This window comes from Symphalangus syndactylus, chromosome 12, assembly GCF_028878055.3.
Source record: "Symphalangus syndactylus isolate Jambi chromosome 12, NHGRI_mSymSyn1-v2.1_pri, whole genome shotgun sequence".
In the NCBI taxonomy this organism is placed as follows: domain Eukaryota; kingdom Metazoa; phylum Chordata; class Mammalia; order Primates; family Hylobatidae; genus Symphalangus; species Symphalangus syndactylus.
The window spans coordinates 61611269-61635605 of NC_072441.2; the positions used below are offsets into that span (position 1 = coordinate 61611269).

Sequence of the window (24337 nt, forward strand, 5' to 3'; positions counted from 1 at the left end):
GGAAATGGATGCAATCATCTAGAGAAAGAAAAGACACTAAAGTCCTGAGCCCTAGGGAATGCCAGAATTTAGAAATTGAGCAAAGAGAAAGAGCCAGCAAAGGAAAAATTACCCAGAAAGGTAAGAGAATAGCAGAAAGCCTGAAAGAAAAGTGGAAGTCAACTGTGTTGCATGACACTGAGAGCTGATGCAAAATTAAGATATAAAAGTGATTTAACAACCGGAAGTTTGTTGGTGATCTTGAAAAAGACAGCATTTGTTATAATGGTTGCAGCAGGAACCAGATTAGAATAAGTTAAACACTGAGGGTAAGGAAATGGTGAACAGTATATATAGGCAAGACTTTTGAGATATCTGAGTAAAAAAGGAAGCAAAAATTAAGGGTGAGAGCTAGAAGGCGGATAAGGACATCAAGAGATGAATTTTTGGCACTGCCAATTCTATAAAATGTTTGTATGTACATGATAGAGAAGCAGAGGAGGAGAGATACAGTAATAGGAAGACATTAATGTTATCAGAGACAGAAGACGACCAAAAACTAGAAGTCTCTGAAGTGGAGAAAAAGGGCCTGAAAATAATGTAAAAAGCTAGAGTTTAAAAATAAATTAGTGGTTAAGTGTATAGAAACTACACAAATAAACAAACAAAAAAACACAATTAACCCCAAGGAAAATATACACAGGAAAAAAATAAGCTATGAATGGCATCGTCCTGGTTAAAATAATGTAAACAATGACTAACTGAGCTAACCAAAACTGATATATCAAAAAGATGCAGAGGGGCTGGGCAGGGTAGTGTGTGCCTGTGGTCCCAGCCACTCGGGAAGCTAAGGCAGGAGGATGGCTTGAACCCGGAATTCAAAACTGCAGTGAGCCATGACTGCGACACTGCATTCCAGACTGGGTGACAGAACAAGACCCTGTCTCAGAACAAAACAAAACAAAAAACAAAAAAAAGAAAAGATGCAGAGAGAGGAAAAATATATGTGAATGTGGGATGATGGGAGTTGGAAAGGCACATGAAAAAGTTAAATCTTAATCTTCTATGGTAGGAAGTCAATAAATAATCCTAAAGATAAGAAAATAAATTAAATAAATATGAATATTTCCTTTATTTACATACAAATTCTTCCTCTCTCCACATCTTTTCAATATAGTTACATCAGTTTTGGTTAGATCAGTAGTCATTGTTTACATTATTTTAACCAGGGCAATGCTGTTTTTCTTAATAAGCCTTATTAAATTGCTTGATTTCTTAAACCAGGGGTCCCCAAGCCCCAGGCCAATGACTGATAGCAGTCTATGGCCTGTTAGGCACCAGGCCACACAGCACGAGGTGAGCGACAAGTAAGTGATCATTACCACCTGAGCTCCGCCTCCTGTCAGATCAGTGATGGCATTCGATGCTCATAGGAGCAGGAACCCTATTGTGAACTGAGCATGTAAGGTATCTAGGTTGCGTGCTCCTTATGGCGTGCTCCTTATGAGAATCTAATGCCTGATGATCTGTGATTTCATCCCTAAACCATCCCTACCCCTTCCCACCCAACCCATGGAAAAATTGTCTTCCACAAAACTGATTCCTGGTGGGTGCCAAAAAGGTTGGGGACTGCTGCCTTAAACTATGTCATATATTAATTTTGAAAATGATACAAACTAAATTTTAACAAATCAATGATCCTGGACTCAAATGTGCTGTAAAACATCATATCTGGTTTGAATCAAAGTGCAGAAAAAAGTCCATGAAACTCAAAAGAATAAACAAGGCATTAAAAAAAACACCAGGCCAGGCGCAGTGGCTCACGCCTGTAATCCCAGCACTTTGGGAGGCCGAGGCAGGCAGATCACGAGGTCAGGAGATCAAGACCATCCTGGCTAACATGGTGAAACCCCGTCTCTACCAAAAATACAAAAAATTAGTGGGGCGTGGTGGCGGGCATCTGTAGTCCCAGCTACTCGGGAGGCTGAGGCAGGAGAATGGTGTGAACCCAGGAGGTGGAGCTTGCAGTGAGCTGAGATAGTGCCACTGTACTCCAGCCTGGGCAAAAGAGCTAGACTCCATCACAAAAAAAAACAAAAACAAAAACACCAAAAATTTAGAATACAAGGCAGACCTTTTCACTTGGAATAGTACCATAGAATTCTCTTCTAATTCTGCTATTAAAAACTACAAAGGACCAGGCGTGGTGGCTCACACCTGTAATCCCAGCACTTTGGGAGGCCGAGGCAGGTGGATCACCTGAGGTCAGGAGTTTGAGACCAGCCTGGCCAATATGGTGAAACCCCATCTCTACTAAAAATACCAAATTTGCCGGGTGTGGTGGTGGGCACCTGTAGTCTCAGCTACTCAGGAGGCTGAGACAGGAGAATCACCTGAACCTGGGAGGCAGAGGTTGCAGTGAGCCAAGATTGTGGCACTGCACTCCAGCCTGGGTGACAGAGGGAGATTCTGTCTCAACAGCAACAACAAAAAAAACTACAAAGGCAGAAAAGGTACATTAGAATAAAATAAGGATAGTGGCAGAATACTGTGTCACTCTTAGATACCATGCTTAAAAGGTGGTACGATGTGGCCGGGCGTGGTGGCTCATGCCTGTAATCCCAGCACTTTGGGAGGCTGAGGCGAGCAGATCATGAGGATAGGAGATCAAGACCATCCTGGCCAACACGGTGAAACCCCGTCTCTACTAAAAAATGCAAAAAATTAGCTGGGCATGGTGGCAGACGCCTGTAGTCCCAGCTACTCGGGAGGCTGAGGCAGGAGAATGGCATGAACCCGGGAGGCGGAGCTTGCAGTGAGCCGAAATTGCACCACTGCACTCCAGCCTGGGCGACAGTGTGAGACTCCATCTCAAGAAAAAAACAAAAAGGTGGTACAATGCAAAGAACAGTACATGGAACAATCCAAGACATACTGTTAAGTTTAGAAAGAGAAATTTGTAGTGCATGCTACCATTTCTGTGTGTGTGCATTTGTGTTTATAGGAGAAGGGAGATTAGGATACATACAAACTTTCTGGTTATATATTTATAGAATATTTCTGGAAGAATAAATAAGAAATAGGTCCTTTAGTGAAAGAGAGAGCAGGAAATAGGAATGGAAAGAAAATAGTACACTCTTTTGTTCAATTTCACTTTTTGCCATGTGCATGCATTTTAAAAAATGTTTCTAAAGGTCTGCATTCTAAAATGGCCCTGCTAACAGACAATCTGGGACATTATATTTAATCTCCCTAGGCCTTGGTTCCCTAAGCTGAATATTATTTTTACAAATAAGGTAACAAATGAAAGTATTTTGAAAGAACTGAAAGTAACTAATAAAATATCAAGTATTTATTTCACAATTTTTTCTATTTTTTATATTGCAGGGGAGAGGAAGTAGGCTAGTGTAATTTACAAAGCTTTTTTCTCATATATATCATTTAAAGAAAAACCTACCAGTTCCATGAAATGTTGTGCCAACAACACGAACACAACTGGGTACTCGAAGATCCCAAAATCTAACAGTCTTATCTTGGGAACCAGATGCAATCATCCAGCCACTCCAGGTATAAAGTGCTAAAATATGCCCTATAAAAGATCATATACTCAATTATTAAGGTGGGAGAGTATCTTTCCATAACATATTCAAAGCTAAGCACTATAGAGTTGGGCAAGGTAGCTCATGCCTATAATCCCAGCTACTCAGGAGGCTGAGGCAGGAGGACTGCTGGAGCCCAGGAGTTTGAGGCTGCAGTGAGCTATGATCAAGCCACTGCATTCCAGCCTGGGCAACAGTGCAAGACCTTGTCTCTAAAAAAAAAAAAAAAAAGAAAAAGCTTAGTACTCCTTATTTACAGGGCAAGTGGTGGTCTGGTTAATCAAATATACTATGTGATAGAGATTTTTCACATTTATCAAATAGATTGACAATTTTAAAAATAAAATAAAACTCAGTAAAATGCACAACATCAAAACCATACTAGGCCAGGCATGGTGGCTCATGCCTGTAATCCCAACACTTTGGGAGGCCGAGACAGGATGATTGCTTGAACCCAGGAGTTCAAGACCAGTCTGGGCAACATAGTGAGACCCCATTATCTACAAAAAATTTTTTAAATTAGCCAGGCGTGGTAGCACGTGCCTATAGTCCCAGCTACTCAGGAGGCTGGGTGGGAGGATCACTTGAGCTCAGGAGGTTGAGGCTGCAGTGAGCTGTGATTGTGCCACTGCACTCCATCTGGACAATAAGAGCAAGACCCTGTCTCTTAGAAAAGAAAATGCAGAGAGGAAAAAACAGCACAGATTGAAAAGAAAACCAGCACTTGAAACTGATATTACATACCAGTATGTCCACTCAAAGCATGGAGGCCCTGTCCTCTTTGACAATCTGTTGTATAAATGTTACAATCCCCTGCTCCGGCACTTATTAAAATAGCTCCTCCGCTTTCTGGGCCTTCCATAAATGCCAAGTCTCTAATTGTTCCATCATGCATACTAAATTCCAGATCTGGTCCTGAAACAGTAGTAAGAATTAAAAAAAAAAAATTGCTGCTCAACTTACTGTGATAACTTGAGATTGCTAAACTACCTCAAAACTGGTCAAGAATAATGGTTTAGAAATATGGTTTGTATTTTCATTTAGGGATTGGTATTATAAGCAGTTTCAGTTTACTGAGCAAAGAATTTTATCAAAATAGCTATTACCATAGGGTTATCTTGTCTCTTATCCCAAAGAAAAAGAAGACAGGTGATCTCTAGAAAACAACTGGTAGCTATTTAAAGGTTATTTTTCTAATAATAATTTTATAAAACTCAAACACCACCTAGACACCTGTAAGAATTTACTAAGAAAGAGTAATACGTCATGAATGTAACTAAACAATTAGAATTATTTAAAAAATTCTTCTTTAAGATTATATTCTTGGATTTCATTAAAGACAATATAGAAATACAACATGGAGAAAACATAACGTACACGCTGGTAAGCTAGCTACTGCTTACATACTTGGGCCCTACCTGTTGCGTTACAAGTCTCTGCATTGAAGGGCAGCACTTTGACGTATTTGTCATTTGATCCTGTTGCTAATAACTGCCCACAAGGACTCCAGGCCACACAGTAAATGGATCCTTTATGATGTTTATTCCTTTTAAAACGTACCACCGGCTGCTTAGGAGTCTCATGTGCACTGAAAAGAAAAATTTCAGAAATATATTTCAATTTCTTGCTTGCTACAATCAGTTATTATGAGGTTCCATATTATAGTTGTTCTTGAAGGAAGGACAAAAAGCGTGTCAGACAACAGCTTATTAATAGTTTTCAAAATCATAGAAGAAATAAAATTAGAAGCATACTTAAAACCCAAAAAGTAAAATTATAAACCAAATCATACTAAACTAACCCTCATTTCAGATGACAAAGAAAACAGGACATACGACTTTAAAAAAAAAATCTCCATTTCTCATATTTTTCATGGATTTTAAACTCAGAAACAAAAAAAGAAAATTAAAAAAGCTAACAATGCTTCCAAATCTTAAAAAATGCAACAAGCATGTAATAAACATATAATAAACACATAATAAACATATAATATGAGCAATGTGCAAGGGTTCTGTCCAGAGTTTAAAATCTGGTACAGGTAGATATTGTCATGAGACTACCCATATACAGTAAGGCAAGTATAAGTTGTTATATAGTCCAGTATAAAGCACTGGGCCTTAAAGGATAAGGCAAATTTTTACAGAAAAAGAAGGCAGGAGAACCACTTTAGTGACAACAAAATATAGTAGGGAAAGTACTGGCTGAGCATGCAGCAAAGGAAAGAGTCTGTGGGGCTAGCGGTGAAAAGCACGAGGTATTTAGTAGAGTGACCAGGAATGATGTGGTGGGTGAGGCACTGCAGGCTCAGCTGTGGAGGGTTCTAAATGCTATGCTCCTCAAGAGTTTGTCCTTTGACGACAGTCAAACTTTGGCTTAGTGGGGTAACAGCATTTTATCTACACTTTGAAACACAGACTACTAATATGATACTAAAGACTTCTAAATCAGGTATAATGATAAAATCAAGTCTATGTAAGAAAATGTACCTGTTTCTGGAGATTCACCCTGAAGGATGAAAGGGTTAAATGACATGATATCTAAGATTTAAATACTTTAGCAAACGAACAAAAAAAGATGAATGAAGCAAATGTGACAAAAATCTTGACAACTATTGCATTTCAGCATACTAGTCTACTTTTGAGTCTTTGAAAATGTTCATAATTAAGACATTTTTAAAAAACAAACAAGAAGACTGACAAATCTCTAATACCTAAAGAGTGTTCAATATTGATCTAGGCAGGGTATGGAGGCTCAGGCCTGTAATCCCAGCCCTTTGGGAGGCCGAGGAGGGCAGATCAAGAGGTCAGGAGATCGAGACCATCCTGGCCAACATGGTGACACTCCGTCGCTACTAAACATACAAAAATCAGCTAGGCATGGTGGCGCGTGCCTGTAGTCACATCTACTCAGGAGGCTGAAGCAGGAGAATCACTTGAACCCAGAAGGCGGAGGTTACAGTGAGACTAGGTCGTGCCAATGCACTCCCGCCTGGCGACAGAGTGAGACTCTGTCTCAAAACAAAACAAAACAAAAAAAAAAACTGATCTAGAGAACAGACCAGATGAAAAGATTTTCTTTTCAGCTGCACAACCAATTATCACCAAGTCCCACTGATTCCTTCTTTAAATGGATCATACCTCTCCAATCCACCCACTTTGCTCCACCTCCACTGCCATCACATTACCATCAAATACAAACAGCTTCCTCCCTTTCTCCCAGTGTCTCCTCTTATTGCCATCCAATCACAGGCAGAGTGATCATCTCAAAATACATTTACACTTGATCTACTACTTTCAGTGGTGTCCCACTGCACTCAGCATGAAATATAAAATGGCTAGAAAGCTGTGCCTAATTTAGTTCATGTCTATCTCTGCGGCCTTATCAAACTCAAGCTCATAATTTTCCAACCAATCTGAATTTATTTCAGTTCCTAAAAAAAGCCAAGCTCTTTCTCACCTCATGTTCCCTCTATATTATTCTCTTCTCCCTTCTCTTTACATAGCTAGGTTCTACTCCTCCTTAGATCTCAACTTTAGTGCCTCTTCCTCAAAGAAGTCTTTCTCTGACTCGCCAGTTTGCACCCTACCCCATCCCCATTTTATTCTCTCACAGCACCTTGTAATCTTTCTTCATAACATTTACCAAAATGTATATTTGTGTTCATTTGCATTATATCCATCTTCCCCACTAAACCAGAAGTTCCAGGAAGCCAATAAACATGTTTGTTTTACCCACAACTGTAGTACCTAGCATATAGGAGCCCAAAATATGTATCTGCTAAATAAATGTATTTATTTTCAAATCAGTTTCTTCACAGCCTATGAAACATGTGTGTCGACATAAGAAATACAAAAGATTTCTTGTATGTAAACATACAAGTCTTTAGTTCTACCTCCATAATTATTGCTATTTCTCACTCCCTTATAGAGAATTTTGCCATTCTTTCTTAAGTATTTCTACCTAAATAATGCAGTGAGCGCCAGTAAATTATAATACTATCAATTAACATGGGCCTTAATTATATTCCCTTTCCCAATCATTAAATGCTACCACAGTCCAAAAGCCTAAATTATTGGTTTCAGACATAGAGATAGCAAAAAAAAAAATGCAAATAAATGAAAAATCCCATCCCTCTGTTTCTCAAACTAGGGTTATAATTAAAAAGTCTTAAGAGGTGTAAAACAGTAAGAATTATATGTAAATTACATACATAACTTATAAATAGGTGTGTATGAATAGGAAAAAACACAGTATACGTAGGGTTCAGTACCAGCCAAGGTTTCAGGAATCCACTGGGGTTCTTAAAATGTATCCCTTGCAAATAAGGGGAGTCTACTATATAAAGACTTTTCAGATAAAAAACAAAATACAAAAGCCATGGAAATAAAGAAGTCTAAAGCAATAAATGAGCAATGCTGAAATCAAAAACATTTTATGAAAAAATTATAAAGTTAACGACTTAAGTATATTTCCTAAGCACTGAAAGTAAAAATAGTTATTTTATAATAGAAAATAAAGTTTAATCGAAGGAAAGAAAGTAAGATTTGAAACACTACTGAATGGCAATTCTGGAAAAGGAACCTATACAGCTAAATTCAAAACTAAGGTAAGAATGGCAGCACAAATCATTGATCCTTACCTTGGATCAATTACGTCTGGATAGGCACATACTCTCAGAGTTTTTGAATTTGAACCAACAGCATATAAACCTCCAGCTGGATGAAAAGCCACTGCTCTAACAGCTTGTGTGTCTTCTAGGATATTAATACAAACAAACTGCTTTTTTGATTTGTCATCCTATGGAAAGAATGAATATTAAAGTCATCCTATTAAAAAAATGAATTTGAAAGAATTCATCTTTCTCCCATTTTAAATTCATTTGAACTGTATTATTCTTGTTGGATCATGTTAGGTTTACTACCAATAACCATATATTATTTTCTCTATGTTTTTCTTACTTTATTAAATCTTACTAATATCCTTTAAGAGGCAAACACACAGACAAGTAGGCTACAGTGAAGAAATCTTATTTTGGAGAGTTAAGAAACCACTAAGATACTTCCAGGTATTATCTGCAGTGATGCTTCTTATCTTTACTCTGGGACACCAGGTAATATTAAACCCCCACAGCTACCACAAATGCAGCAAATCTTTGAATCCTTTTAATAATGCACCATCAGAGGAAACACTGTTTGCAAAGTCACCCATGTTTCTCTAAGGTTCATGACAGCCCCATAGATCCCTTAGCCCTCCTGCAGCCAGCTTCTCCTGGATAGTTTCTAATGGTGTTTCTTCTATCTTCCATTGTTTATAATCTGGAAATTCCATTTTACTATGTTCATGTTAACGTCCAGGTCCATGGGCCATTTCTGCATTCTTTAGATGATTCTTTTAAAATGCAATATTATTGCTTTCCTTTTTAAAAAAGTTTTAATTTAATTAAAAAAAAATAGAGATGGAGTTTCGCCATGTTGCCCAGGCTGGTCTTGAACTTCTGGGCTCAAGCAATTCGCCCACCACGGCCTCTCAAAGTGCTGGGATTACAGGTGTGAGCCACCGCACCCAGCCAATTGTTTGTTTCGTTTTGTTTTGTTTGTTTTTGAGATGGAGTCTTGCTCTGTTGCCCAGGCTGGAGTGCAGTGGTGTGATCTTGGCTCACTGCAAACTCTGCCTCTCAGGTTCAAGTGATTCTCCTGCCTCAGCCTCCTGAGCAGCTGTGATTACAGGTACCCACCACCACGCTTGACTAATTTTTGAATTTTTAGTAGAGACAGGGTTTCACTGTGTTGGCCAGGCTGGTCTCAAACTCCTGACCTGAGTGATCTGCTTGCCTCAGTCTCCCAAAGTGCTGGGATTACAGGCATGAGCCACCGCACCTGGTTCCAGCCAATTGTTTTTAAATACATACGATTCCATGAAGTTTTTCTGACAGCAGTCTCCATATATTAAGTAGCAAATTCAAATTCCCTAATTTTTCTATTTTTCATTACTCATTGCTAAACTAAGCTCAGTTCATAAACGCTCAAGTTTTTCTTCAATTATTAAGACAAAATGTAAGAATAAATACGGGCCAGGCACGGTGGCTCACGCCTATAATCCCAGCACTTTGTGAGTCCGAGTTGGGCAGATCGCTTGAGCCCAGGAGTTTGAAACCAGGCTGTGCAACATGGCAAAACCCCATCTCTATAAAAATGAAAAAAAAAAATTGTAGACGGGTGTGGCGGTATGTACCTGTAGTCTCAGCTACTTGGGAGGCTGAGGTGGGAGGATCGATTGAGTCTGGGAGGTTGAGGCTATAGTGAGCCTGGGCAACACCTGTTAGGGAGGGGGAGGTGGGGAGGGGCGGGGCACGAAGAAGGAAGGAAAGAAGAAGTATGCATTCCTATATTAAGTTCTCTTGAACTATTAAGAAAATAAAAGCCCACTAGAAGTTCTAGCAAATAGAGTATGATTTGTGTTTCTAAATGAAGGAAGTATAAAGGATTATTAATCTGCTAAAGAAAAAATGTTTACCATTATCTCTAGCAATGAATATTTCAGTATTTCAAGCTGAAGTTATAAAATATCCCTTTAGCAGCCTGGGCAACATGATGAAAACCCATCTCTACCAAAAAAAAGAAAAAAAAATACAAAAATTAGCCGGGTGTGGTGGCGCATGCCTGTAGTCACAGCTACTCAGGGCGCTGAGGTGGGGGGATCACTTGAGCCTGGGAGGTCAAGGCTGCAGTGAGCTGAGATGGCACCACTGCACTCCAGCCTGGGCAACAGAGCAAGATTTTGTCTCAAATTAAATAAATAAATAAACATCCCTTTAAAACTGTAAAAATAATTTTAATGGAAACATTTGAACGTTTCACTTCTGCTTCTTTTTTTTTTTTTGAGATGAAGTCTTGCTCTACTGCTCAGGCTGGAGTGCAGTGGCGCCATCTTGATTCACCGCAACCTCCGCCTCCCAAGTTCAAGCGATTCTCCTGCCTCAGCCTCCCAAGTAGCTGGGATTATAGGCATGCACCACCACACCCAGCTAATTTTTGTATTTTTAGTAGAGATGGGGTTTCACCATGTTGGCCAGACTGGTCTCGAACCCCTGAGCTCAAGTGATCTGCCGCCTCAGCCACCCAAAGTGCTGGGATTACAGGTGTGAGCCACCATGTCTTAGCCTCATTTTTACTTTAAACTGTCAACCTGTCCATCCAGATCTCTCTTCTGAAGAGAGATGCTGAAGCAGTTCTGTATAAAAGCTTTGGTGAACCTACTACTGATGTCATTTGAAACCACCGTGTTACCCTGACCAGGACTGACTGGACATGGTGCAGGAACCTCTATGCTAGGTATGGTCAGACTCAACCAAACCCTGGCTTTGAGAAGTATGAATGTCAAGTACACACACAAAGGAAAATCACTTCAGCTCTGGATGTATTCTGAGAGGTCTAGGACCCATAATGACTATAGCAATGAAAAGACTATGCCTCTCTCTACCTAAGCCTTTATTCATGCAATACATCCTCCTTGCAGGAGTAGGGGGCAAACCTGATGTGTTACACTATGTACGTCCTATGTAAGTGAATTGAATTCTGATATTATTTGTATGAATTTGACTAGAAATGTTGCATTTTTCAATAATCCATACACAGGGAATGTGACTGCAAAATTATACAATAATTATATTATTATATAATTAATAAACGACTAATTAAATGGCCTATAGCACATCAATAATTACTAAAGATTGCTTTATAGCAGAAGCCACAGAAACTGATTTTATTTGCTGTCCTCCAGTGTGTTTTAAATTTTTTTTGAGACAGAGTTTTGCTCTTGTTGCCTAGGCTGGAGTGAAATGGCACAATCTCGGCTCACTGCAACCTCTGCCTCCCAGGTTCATGCGATTCTCCTGCCTCAGCCTCCCAAGTAGCTGGGATTATAGGCAACCGCCATCACACTCAGCTAATTTTTTGTATTTTTAGAAGAGATTGGGTTTCGCCATGTTGGCCAGGCTGGTCTCAAACTCCTGACCTCAGGTGATCCACCTGCCTTGACCTCCCAAAGTGTTGGGATTACAGGAGTGAGCCACTGCATCCAGCCTTAAAATTTTTTTAAATTTGTTGTCATTTAAAAAACTAGGTGATTTCACATAAAAATCTAGATTTCTAGCTTTTCTTGAAAATCAGGTCAGGTGCAGTGCCTCGCACCTGTTATCCTGGCATTTTGGGAGGTCGAGGTGGGAGGATTGCTTGAGCCCAGGAATTCGAGACCAGCCTGGGCAACGTAGTCAGACCATGTCTCTATTAATAAATATACACACATATATTTTTTGGAGACAGAGTCTTGCTCTGTCCCCCAGGCTGGAGTACAATGGCACGATCCTGGCTAACTGCAACCTCTGCCTCCTGGGTTAAAGCAATTCTTGTGCCTCAGCCTCCCAAGTGGCTGGCATTACAGGCATGAGCCACTATGCCTGGCTAATTTTTGTCTTTTTAGTAGAGACAGGGTTTTGCAATGTTGGTTAGGTTGGTCTTGAGCTCCCGACCTCAGATGATCCGCCTGCTTCGGCCTCCCAAGGTGCTGGGATTACAGGTGTGAGCCACCATGCCTGGCCTAATTTTTTTTTTAAATCAAAGGAATTGGAAACACTGGACTTGCATATTTCTTTTGCAAGGGACAAATATTCATTTGTGTTTGTCATAAAAATGGTCAATTTTATTAATTTATGTTATCTATTTCATCCCTAAAAGCATCTCAAATTAACACCTTTGTTTATGGGGTTAAAATCTGAACTAGGAAAAGTAAGATAGAATGAAGCTGTATACTAGCTAGGAAAGGATGTTTGCTTCCAAAGCAAAAAAACTGATGTACCGATGAGAAGCCCAAAGAGATACCAATAATGAAATTAACCATAGCGTTCAAAGAATAACACAGAGCCTCAATTCATGTCCCAAGGCCACTATTAGGCCATTAATATGAACACCCCCACAAGTCCAACTGTGCTTTCTAAGGCTCCCTCTTCAGTTACACCACTGAGGGCTCAACTGCCTTGAGCCTTGAGATAAATACCAACATTAGCAGTAATAACTACTTTTTAAAAAGTTTGTGGTTTTTTTTTTTTTTTTTTTTTAAGACACGAGGTCTCACTCTCTTGCCCAGGTTGGAACGGTGCAGCAGCTATCCACAGGTGCAATTCTAGTACTCTACAATCTCAAACTTCTGGGCTCAAGACATTCTCCTGCCTCGGCCTCCTGGGTACTGTACACCACCACGTCTGACTAAAATGGTTCTTTCTTTGAATTGAGAATTTCTTAGCAAAATTTACAGGTGCATATGAAAACAATAAAACTTCCTTCCCCAAAGTATTACCTCTTCCCCTTTCGACCTTGATAGACTCCCTGAAGAATCTCCAAGAGGTGGCTTAATGACCGAATGTTCTGATGAGCTGTGGGAGTAGAAATTCAAGTAAAGTTTACTCCATGTATCAAAATAGAAACTAAATTAATTTACCCTTTCAAACACTAATTTTTCTTTTTAGCAAACAACCCTGGCTGACTCCAAAGTTACTCTCTGGAGACATTTATTAAAACAGGCTCTGGATTCAGTGGCACCAATGACAGTTGTAAGGAGGAGATGAAAAGCCATTCTGGAAAGAAAATTAAGTCAAAGTCCACATATCTTATAGTGAGATGTCAAGTACCCTTCCCTTGCTTAGTTCCAGAATCCTGTTTGCTATGCTTAAATCCAATCCCAGACAAGATGCTGGAGAATGCTCTTCAGGAAAATTATCTGGCCCAAGAGAAAAAAATATCAGAAACTTACAGTTTAGGGTCCCTTAGTAAAACTATGTTTGTGAGGCCAACAGGCAGACAGATCCACCCACATATGTAGCCCTTCCTTCCAATGAGCTTTTAAAATTTTTATTTAATATTATAAAATATAATAAAGACGGGGTCTCCCTATGTTGCCCATGCTGCTCTCGAACTCCTGGGCTCAAGCAATCCTCCCACCTCAACCTCCCAGATTGCTGGGATTACAGGTGTGAGTCACCACACCCGGCCAGGTTTTTTTTTTTTTTTTTTTTTGAGACAGAGTCTCGCTCTTTCACCCAGGCTGGAGTGCAGTGGCGGGATCTCGGCTCACTGCAGGCTCCGCCCCCCGGGGTTCACGCCATTCTCCTGCCTCAGCCTCCTGTGTAGCTGGGACTACAGGCACCCGCCACCTCGCCCGGCTAATTTTTTGTATTTTTAGTAGAGACGGGGTTTCACCATGTTAGCCAGGATGGTCTCGATCTCCTGACCTCGTGATCTGCCTGCCTCGGCCTCCCAAAGTGCTGGGATTACAGGCGTGAGCCACCGTGCCCGGCCCAGCTTTTGTTTTAATGTCTCACTGTTTACAGCCAGCCAAAGCTTTCTAGATACCTGAAAAAAGCCTAGATAAAAGGTAGAGACTAAAATGAACAGAAAAATGAACTTGGGAGAAGAGAGGCAATTTAGGGAACGAAAGCTACAAAAATATAATTTAAATCCTTACTATGAGAGGAAATAATGGATTAATAAAGAAACAAGAGCAAGATCTATTTTTTAAAAAGGAAAAGAAATTAGATAATAAGACAGACCTCTTAGAAAATTAAAATATGATGGTAGAAAAAAGTAAATCCATAGAAAACAGAGATGAGGAAATTGCTAAATAACATTTTTTTAATTTCCTAGAACTTAAGTTTCCAACTTAAAAGGGCCCATGAAATATCCAGAAGAATGAGGAAAAATAGAATCACTCTAAGGTCTATTTTCTATATCATCATGAAGTTTCAGACTATCAGGGAAGAGAAGAACCTGAAAAATTCCAGAGTAGAAGAAGCAATAGGCCTCACACAAAGAATGAGGAATCAACCAGCCTCGCCAACATGGTAAACATGGTGAAACTCCATCTCTACTAAAAATACAAAAATTAGTTGGATGTGGTAGTATGTACCTGTAGTCCCAGCTACTAGGGTAGCTTAGGCACAAGAATCACTTGAACACAGGAGGCGGGGGGTTGCAGTGAGCCAAGATTGCACCACTGCACTCCAGCCTGGGAGCCAAAGTGAGACACCGTCTCAAAAAAAAAAAGACAATGAGGAATCAAAATGGCATCAGACTTTTTAATCAGAACACTAAAACTGGAAGATCATGTAGCAATGCCTCTGAAATACTGAGGAATGATTTTCCTCCTAGAATTCTATACCCAGTTATACTAACAAAAAAGGTGAAAAATAAAGCAAACACATTTTTAGACATGCAAGGTCTCAGAAACTTCACCTCTAATGTAACCCTTTTCAGGAAACTGTGAGATGCTAAAAACAGGGAATCTAAGGCCAGGCGTGGTGGCTCAAGCCTGTAATCCCAGCACTTTGGGAGGCCGAGGCAGACGGATCACGAGGTCAGGAGATCGAGACCATCCTGGCTAACACGGTGAAACCCCGTCTCTACTAAAAATACAAAAAATTAGCCAGGCATGTTGGCGGGCGCCTGTAGTCCCAGCTACTCGGGAGGCTGAGGCAGGAGAATGGCGTGAACCTGGGAGCTGGAGCTTGCAGTAAGCCGAGATCGCGCCACTGCACTCCAGCCTGGGCGCAACAGAGCGAGACTCTGTCTCAAAAAAAAATAAAAAACAGGGAATCTAATAAAAAGATAAGGCAAAGGAAATCCCAGGAGAACAGTGAGGAAAGTACCAGGATTCTATCTAGACCTATATAAAGTGATCAAAAAGCAGTAAATATAAAGTGAAGCAAGAGTGATCTTGGAGGGACATCTCCCAAGGGGAAAAAATGGAACAGAGAAATTTCTGATACTTTTTACAATAATGAGAGAAGTTTTATGATTTTATAATTCTGTCAAAGCACTTACAGATAGTTTAGTGATAAATATTAAGAAAACTAATCATGTACAGACACATGTACACAAACTTGAGGCAATTACTGTCTCCAGGAAAAATAAGAAGCTACATGAAAAAGAAATATAATCACATGGCACTACATGACCCAGTGGTAAATAACATTTACAAGGTCATAGTAATGTGATACTGATTTAAACAAAATCACACTGATACTGATTTAAACAAAAATTGATATATACTGAAAATAAGGGATAGACAAAGTGAGGGTGCTATGTATGAGGAGTATGGTAGAGAATCAACAGATAGCAAAAACAGTAATAGAGGCCAGATGCGGTGGCTCATGCCTATAATTCTAGCACTTTGGGAGGCCGAGGTGAGCGAATCATGAGGTCAGGAGTTTGAGACCAGCCTGGCCAACATGGTGAAACCCTGTCTCTACCAAAAATACAAAACATTAGCTGGGCGTGGTGGCACATGCCTGTAATCCCAGCTACTCGGAAGGCTGAGGCAGGAGAATTGCTTGAACCTGGGAGGCAGAGGTTGCAGTGAGCCGAGATTGCGCCACTGCATTCCAGCCTGGGCAACAAGAGCAAAACTCCATCTCAAAAAAACAAAACAGTAATAGAAGTATGTTATTCAGAATGTGGAAATATATAGCAAAAGGCTGGGTGTGGTGGTTCACTCCTATAATCCCAGGACCTTGGGAGGCTGAGGTAGGAGGATCACTTAAGCCCAGGAATTTGAGACCAGCCTAGGCAACATAGTGAGATCCCATCTTAAAAAAAAAATTGTATGTATATATATCAAAAGAAACAGCCAAATGGGTTGAAAATGGCAGCCAATAAGAAATAAAACCATGGACAAAGATGGGTTTTATTTTAAGCCTTGAAGTACTATTTGTCTTTTGAAACCATGTATGTATATTACATGGACAAAAACAAAAATTAAATTTTAAAATTTGAGTTCTTGTTTTGAAAGTACTCAAAACAACTATTATGAAAATTGTAATAAGCAAATATTAAAAAAATAAAAATTCGGAAAAGAAGCAAAAATTGAATGTATGCTCTGAAATAAAACTAGGTTTTTGACACTAATTATTTATAAAGTGAATTCCTATAAGCTTCCAAGTGCCAAAAGCAAGTTATACATTTTTGTACTTAATCTCAGCCAAAAAGCTGGGAATCTCATCTTATACATTTTTTAATGAACCACCCTGAAAAGTGTTTTATGCTAAGAATATAGAAAATGCTCCTTAACTATTCCCATTGCATAAATTAACACTTGTATACTAATGATAGCAAGATAAAAATTTTCCCTGAATAGTGAAAATGTAAATATGCAGTCTTCCACTGCTGTAATTGCCAAAGCGGCCAACACTGCAGCTGCAATCATTCCACCAGATTGTAAAACATCTTTCTATGCCCTGAAAGTCTGAATTTTAAGATTATTTGTTCAAAGATGCCAATTGAAGAAAAAAGAAAATCAAGAAGATTTAGAGATCCTAAAACTGTAGGTCCTTTGAGTAGGATGGCTTATAAAAAATATAATTGCCTTGGTGGTAGTGAGAAAGCAAAAAGAAAAATAGAAAGAAAATGAAAAATATAAAGAGACTCAGAAGTTGGTAGAAGAGAATATAGACAAATGAAGGCAGATTAGGAAAAAAATGTTGGTAGGCAATAAGCTTTAAAAACTTTTATTTATAAGGCTCCAAAGACAAGTTCAACCTTCTATCCATCAGTAGTAAGTTAATATTTCCAAGTTTTACAAAGTCAAGCACTTACATTTGGCTTCCACAAGGTGATTCCTCCAGAAAAGGTATGTGATTTGTTGATCCAGGATTACGAGGAGTGCTTGTATGAATATTTGAAGCATCATGTGTTAATCTCTGACCAGAGTCTTGGGGTGGTGTAGTAAAACTAGTCACAGAAGAACTATTAGATCCATTGCCTTTGCTCCCATTACATTGCTGGTTGAGTGTTGATACCTCATTACCAAGGCCATCCATTCCAATATTTAATTCACCAAGCTTTTGAATGGACCTATAAAATTAAACAACGTAAACATTTTAAAATAAAAAATTGCATTCCTAATATATACAAGATTAAAAGTGTGAAAAGGTAAAAATATGCACATATAATATATAATCTATGGCAAATTTAGTGTTAAAAATTACCACCATCAACTTAAGACATAACCAAGATACTGAAAGAAGATCCACATTTTCCCATGGTATAACACTAAGGAAGATAGGCATAATGGGCATTACAGACTTTTCTTTTTTTTTTTTGAGTCAGGGTCTCGCTCTGTTGCCCAGGCTGAAGTGCACTGGCATGATCATGGCTCACTGCAGCCCTGGGCTCAAGCAATCCTTCCACCTCCCACACATACCTGGGACAACAGGTACATACCATCATGACCAGCTAACTTTTTAAATTTTTTGTAGAGACGGAGTCTCCATATATGGCCTGAACTGGTCCTCAACTCCTGGGTTCAAGCTATCCTCCCGCCTTCCTCCCAAAGTGCTGGGATTACGGCGTGAACCACCGTGCCCAGCCAGTATCACAGACTTTTTAAAAGCAGCTTTTACAATAAAAACAGAAAAAAAAATCTGTTTCTTCCCCAATATAGCTTTGGTTTAATTTTCCATTTAAAACTTAACTTTCAGAAAGAGTCAATAACAATATCACCACTACCAAAATTGCTCATCAACAAAACAAGCCATTTTCATTCCATCTGTCTTGAGTAGTATCAAGTAGGAAATGGATGACTTGAGCAGGCCATGATGAGTAAAAAGTCAAATGGCATCCCTAATACTCCACATGTACTCATTCACTCATTAATTCATTCTACAAATACTATTGGCCAGTCTCTGATGTAGACAATAGGGAGATAAAACAGGGAGCAAAACAAGTTAGCCTCAGGGCCTTGCCCTCAACAAATAGTCTCTCCACTGCTGTAGCCTGACTCCTCATATTGAGATCAGGGCTACAAAGGGCACAAACGGGAAGCTACATTGCTCTTTTAAGATTTAGACTCATGGGCCAGGTGCGGTGACTCATACCTGTACTGTAATCCCAGCACTTTGGGAGGCTGAGGTGGGCGGATCACTTGAAGTCAGGAGTTCGAGACCAGCCTGGCCAACATGGTGAAACCCCATCTCTACTAAAAATACAAGAATTAGCCAAGCATGGTGGCAGACGCCTGTAATCCCAGCTACTTGGGAGGCTGAAGCAGGAGAATCACTTGAACCCGGGAAGCAGAGGCTGCAGTGCGCTGAGATCACACCACTGCACTCCAGCCTGGGCGACAGAACGAGACTCCATCTCCAAAAAAAAAAAAAAAAAAGATTTAGACCCATGGCCAGAAGCGGTGGCTCAGGCATACAATCCCAACACTTTGGGAGGCCAAGGCAGAAGGATTGCTTGAGCCTGGGAGTTTGAGACTAGCCTGGACAACAGAGGGAGCCCCTGTCTCCACCAAAAAAAAAAAAAAAAAAGAAAAAGAAAAACTTAGCCAGACATGGTGGTGCAGGCCTATGGTCCTAGCTACTTGGAAGGCTGAGGTGGAAGGATTGCCTGAGCCCAGGAGGTCAAGGCTGCAATGTGCCATGATGCTGCCTGGGCAACAAAGTGAGATCCCGTCTCAGAAAAAAAAAAAAGAAAGAGAAAAAAAAGGAAAGAAAGGAAGGAAGGAAAGGAGAGGGGAAAGGGGAGGAAGGGAGGGAGGAAAGAAGATTTAGACCCAAAACTAGCCCAGCATCACTTTCTCCGGCTGAGATTCAATATAAGAAAGGACTAACACAGGGAATACAATTATTGAGAGGTGTTGTGGCTTATGGTATTTTTTAATTTTCCTACATTAAACATTGTTTATGTATATTTTTAGGGTTTAAAAAATACTTCCAAAAAAGCAGCTCAATATTATTAGAGGAACTGTTAGCCTTTACTAAATATTTATCAGTTAAAAATTATAATTAAGTAGCATTTCTCAAATTGTATTCTGTGAAACACATTTCTTGTGAAATGTACATATATCTTTTTTATACTCCCCATAAAAAAGGGTATGAGGTCAAATAAATTTGGAAAAAATGCAAAGTATAAAAAGCATTTAAAATGCTAATACAGGCCAGGCACAGTGGCTCATGTCTGTAATCCTAGCACTTTGGGAGGCCAAGGCGGGCAGATCACCTGAGGTAGGGAGTTTGAGACCAGCCTGCCCAGCATGGTGAAACCTCGTCTTTTTACTAAAAATACAAAAATTAGCCAGGCATGGTGGTGGACGCTTGTAGTCCCAGCTACCTGGGAGGCTGAGATGGTGAATCGCTTGAACCTGGAAGGAAGAGGTTGCAGTGAGCCAAGTTCATGCCACTGCACTCCAGCCTAGGCAACAGAGCAAGACTCCACCTCAAAAAAAAAAAAAAAAAAAGCTAATATAGCATTTTAACTCTCTTAAAATGGGGTGGGATGGGGAAGAGGTTGAATATGCCTATTAATTGTCAAATCAATGGTGCCAATTAGTATTAATAAAAACAAAAGATCAAGAGGTATAAAGTAATGATACAGTACTATTAATAAAATTCCTATCATGCTATAATTTTTTTCAATAAGATCTAACTGTATAACACAACTTATTTCTCTTCTTTCTATGCTCCTCAGAAGGAAGAAGTAAAATTTAAATCTAGAAATAATGACCTGCAAGAGTGATCTGGAAGAATAAAACATTGAGAGGAAAAAGTACATTTTAATTTACAGATTCTATCTCCATTCAATTTGTCCCTGATTTTACGTATCTTAAAGCCCTAGTACAGGCCCAAATATATAAAACTAAAGAGTCTAGAAAAAATAATTAAACAAAAATATTGGGCCAGGCATGGGAGCCTGAAATCCCAGCACTTTGGGAGGCCAAGGCAGGTGGATCACCTGAGGTCGGGAGTTCGAGACCAGCCTGACCAACATGGTGAAACCCTGTCTCTACTAAAAATACAAAAAATTAGCTGGGCGTAGTGGCAGTGCCTGTAATCCCAGCTACTTGGGAGGCTGAGGCAGAAGAATCGCTTAAACCTGGGAGGCAGAGGTTTCATTGAGCGGAGATGGTGCCACTGCACTCCAGCCTGGGAAACAAAAGCAAGATTCTGTCCCAAAAAAAATAAATAAATAATTGTATTAAAGGGTTAGAACAGAATAGATAAGAAAAGATTAAGAGAATGACAGAAAATTTATGGGAAACTAATATATAAAAATTTAGGATGGGCCAGGCATGGTAGCTCCCTGTCAAAAACAAAAACAAAACAATAAATATACTCTAAACAAACCTAAATTACAAGACAGAATTTAAATTCTAGGCCAGGCATGGTGGTTCTCGCTTGTATTCCCAGCACTTTAGGAGGTCGAGGCAGAAGGATTGCCTGAGCTCAGGAGTTCAAGATCAGTCTGGGCAACAATGGTGAAACTTCACCTCTATAAAAAATATAAAAATTAGCTGCCTGTGGTGGCTGGAGGATCACTTTAGCCCCAGAGGCGGAAGGTCGAGGCTACAGTGAGCCATGACCACACTGCTGTACTCCAGACTCAGCAACAGAGCGAGACCCTCTCTCAAATTAAAAAAAAAAAAAAGAATTTAAATTATATTTATGATTGTCTTTAAAGGAAAGATGAACCTTCCCAAATAGTTTAGCTTTTTTTCTGAGGACGTACATCACTAACTACTATTGGGAAGGAGGGTCACAGAACTTTGCCATTGCATCTTCTCACTGCTAGATATCTGCTCTCACTGCAAAATAAGTTGGTCAGAAATTCAAATTACATCCATGACTTTTATGGCTATGAAGAAAACATCCAAAAACCAGAAATGGCAATTCATCAAATAAGAATAATTCTGACAGGCCACTGACTTGAACAGAGGTGATAAGAAAATGATACCCAAACTGGATGTTCAGAGGCCTATTCAGACTCTTGAGACCACCAGTTTAAACAATCCTTGTGTGAGCCGGCTACGATGACTCATGCCTGTAATCTCAGAGCTTTGGGAGGCTGAGGCAGGAGGACTACTTGAGCCCAGGAGTTCAAGGTTACAGTGAGCTATGATCACACCACTGCACTCTAGCCTAGGATGACAGAGCAAGACTCGATCTCCATTTAAAAAACAAAAAGGGCAGGTGCAGTGGCTTACACCTGTAATCCCAGCACTTTGGCAGGCTGAGGTGGGCGGATCACCAGGTCAAGAGATCGAGACCAGCCTGACCAACATGGTGAAATCCCGCCTCCACCAAAAATACAAAAATTAGCCAGGCATGGTGGTGCGTACCTGTAATCCCAGCTACTCAGGGAGCTGAGGCAGGAGAATCGCTTGAACCTGGGCGGTGGAGGTTGCAGTGAGCCAAGATCGCACCACTGCACTTCAGCCTGGGCGACAGAGTTAGACTCTGTCTCAAAAAAAAAAAAAGGCCAGGTGTGGTGGCTCACACCTGTAATCCCAGCACTTTGGGAGGTTGAGATGGGAGAATCCCTTCAGCCGGGGTAGTACAGGCTGCAGCGAGCTGTGATCAGATCGAGCTACTGCACTTCAGCCTGGGCGACAGAGTGAGACTCCATCTCAAAAAAGAACAAACAAAAAACAAAACAAAAAAATCCACTCCCTTTGTGAAGGTTTGAAGACAGGATCAATTTCAGGCTCACTGACTTACACAGCACTCAGAGTTGTCAAGCAGATTACTTCCAATATTGTTGAATCAAGTGAAGAGCTAACAGTCACCATTACAGTTACCTAATTGTAATCATGACAATAGCCAACATTCATAGGATACTTCCTATGTGCCAGAACTGTCGTAAGCACATTTGCATATATTAATTCACTTAATCTTCCCACAACCACTGCTTATTTAAATATATATTATTTTATTGAATTCTAAACACACACACACATAAGACCGGGTGTGGTGGCTCACGCTTGTAATCCCAGCACTTTGGGAGTGGGCAGATCTCTTGAGCCCAGGAGTTCCAGACCAGCCTGGCCAACACAATGAAACCCCATCTCTACTAAAAAAATACAAAATTAGCCATGTGTGGTGGCACGCGCCTGTAATCCCAGCTACTCGGGAAGCTGAGGCAGGAGAATTGCTTGAACTCAGGAGGCGGAGGTTGCAGTGAGCCAAGATCGCGCCACTGTACTCCAACCTGGGCGACAGAGTAAAACTCCATCCCAAGAATGAATAAATCAATAAATTAATTAATTAAATAAAATAATAAAAAATAAAAGCACACATATGTGTGTGTATATATTTCTCCTATAATTGAAAACAATAAATGTAGTTCATATTGTTTTGGCAGAAATTATAAGAATCATTTTAATATATCAAATCAAAAAAAATCTGTAGGTTTAAGCACTTTAGTAACAATAAAAATAGCAGCTAACAACATAGTGTTTACAGTGTGCCAGGTACTGTTCTAAGCACTTTACACAGATTAACTCTATTTTTCCTCACGGTAACCTCGTAAGAAGGTTACAAGAAATAAGAAGTAGGTAAGGGCCAGCACAATGGCTCATGCCTGTAATCCCTGCACTTTGGGAGGTCAAGGTGGATGGATCACTTGAGGCCAGGAGTTTGAGACCAGCCTGGGCAACAAGGCAAAACCCCAACTCTACAAAAAAATACAAAAATTAGCTGGGTGTGGTGGTATGTGCTGTAGTGCCAGCTACTCAGGAGGCTGAGGCAGGAGGATCACTTGAGCCCAGGAAGTTGAAGCTGCAGTGAGCTAAGATACTCCAGACTGGGCGACAGAGTGAGAGCCTTGCCTCAAAAAAAAAAAAAAAAAAAAAAAAAAAAAAAGCAGCAGATAAAGAGATAAAAAGAACTAGAATAACTTCCCCTAGATCTTCAGTTACCCTGGGACAGCTGGATCCACCTGGCTGTTGGCTGTTCAGTGCACTGAACCTCTGCACTCTTCTGCTCTAGTTGCTTAGGGAATAAGGACAAAACTAGATGAGCCCTCAGAATGCTGTGACTAGAAAGCAATATGTAACTCCACATTACTTGAAATGCTTAAAAAGCCTTAAAATGTCAAACTATACATAGAAAGTAGCAGTTATTGCATGTTTTAAATAGCTTTTAAATAACTCCATATTTTAAAAAGTGACTAGAAGACCAACCTATTAAGGAACTGTTCGGTAAGATTCTGCTGCTGATCAGGACCATCCTCCTGATTCACGCCTCCTTCAAGCAACATCTGTTGGTATATCTGCCGCTGTTGCTCCTTCTGTTCTAAATGCTGTTGATAGCGTAATCTTTGTCTATAATATTCTTGAAATTGTTCTGTTGAATCTCGAAGCTTAAAAACATTAGAAAAAATATATATATTTGAGCAAACTATGACAGAATGTCTTCACTCAACAGTACCTTTTATAAATGCTGAATAAAATATACAATTAGCTATATTTAACAATCACAAAATACTTAATCTATTGCTCTTTGAAAAACAGTATGAGTCTTAATACTCAAGTGGATCAGTTAATTTGCTTTATTCCATGGAAATAGACTGACCGAAATGAATGGTTGCCTTGGTTCCCTGACTAACCCAAAATAAAAATGCAAATTATAATGGTTACATGGGGGCCATGATCAGAGAAAATGAATGTAGATAAAGACTAATACAAATCTGGCATTTCTTTAAAAATATCCATACTGAGGGACTGCATTAATATTTAATAAACATAATGAGATATCAACTTACCCCAGCCAGAATGGCCATCACTAAAAAACAATAGATGTTGGAATGGATGGGGTAAAAAGGGAATGTTTACACACTGCTGGAGGGAATATAAATTAGTACAGTCTCTATGGAAAAAAACAGTATGGTGATTTCTCAAAGAACTAAAAGTAGATCTACCATTCAATCCAGCAATCC

General features: G+C 39.8%; 1 protein-coding gene and 1 pseudogene across 4 annotated transcripts in view; both read right to left on the reverse strand.

The window, feature by feature from the left end:
* WDR47 (WD repeat domain 47) overlaps window positions 1-24337 on the reverse strand; it is a 78532-nt gene that overhangs the window by 8388 nt on the left and 45807 nt on the right. For all 4 annotated transcript variants that reach the window (XM_063624440.1, XM_063624439.1, XM_063624438.1 and 1 more), the window contains exons 7-13: window positions 23583-23761; window positions 17219-17476; window positions 12930-13005; window positions 8218-8375; window positions 4997-5166; window positions 4323-4493; window positions 3437-3568 (exon numbers count right to left, since the gene is read on the reverse strand). In XM_063624440.1, coding sequence (XP_063480510.1) covers window positions 3437-3568; window positions 4323-4493; window positions 4997-5166; window positions 8218-8375; window positions 12930-13005; window positions 17219-17476; window positions 23583-23761 — 1144 coding nt within the window. The remainder of the gene's footprint in view (window positions 1-3436; window positions 3569-4322; window positions 4494-4996; window positions 5167-8217; window positions 8376-12929; window positions 13006-17218; window positions 17477-23582; window positions 23762-24337) is intronic.
* Window positions 8387-8945, reverse strand: LOC134733780 (NADH dehydrogenase [ubiquinone] 1 beta subcomplex subunit 3-like; annotated as a pseudogene).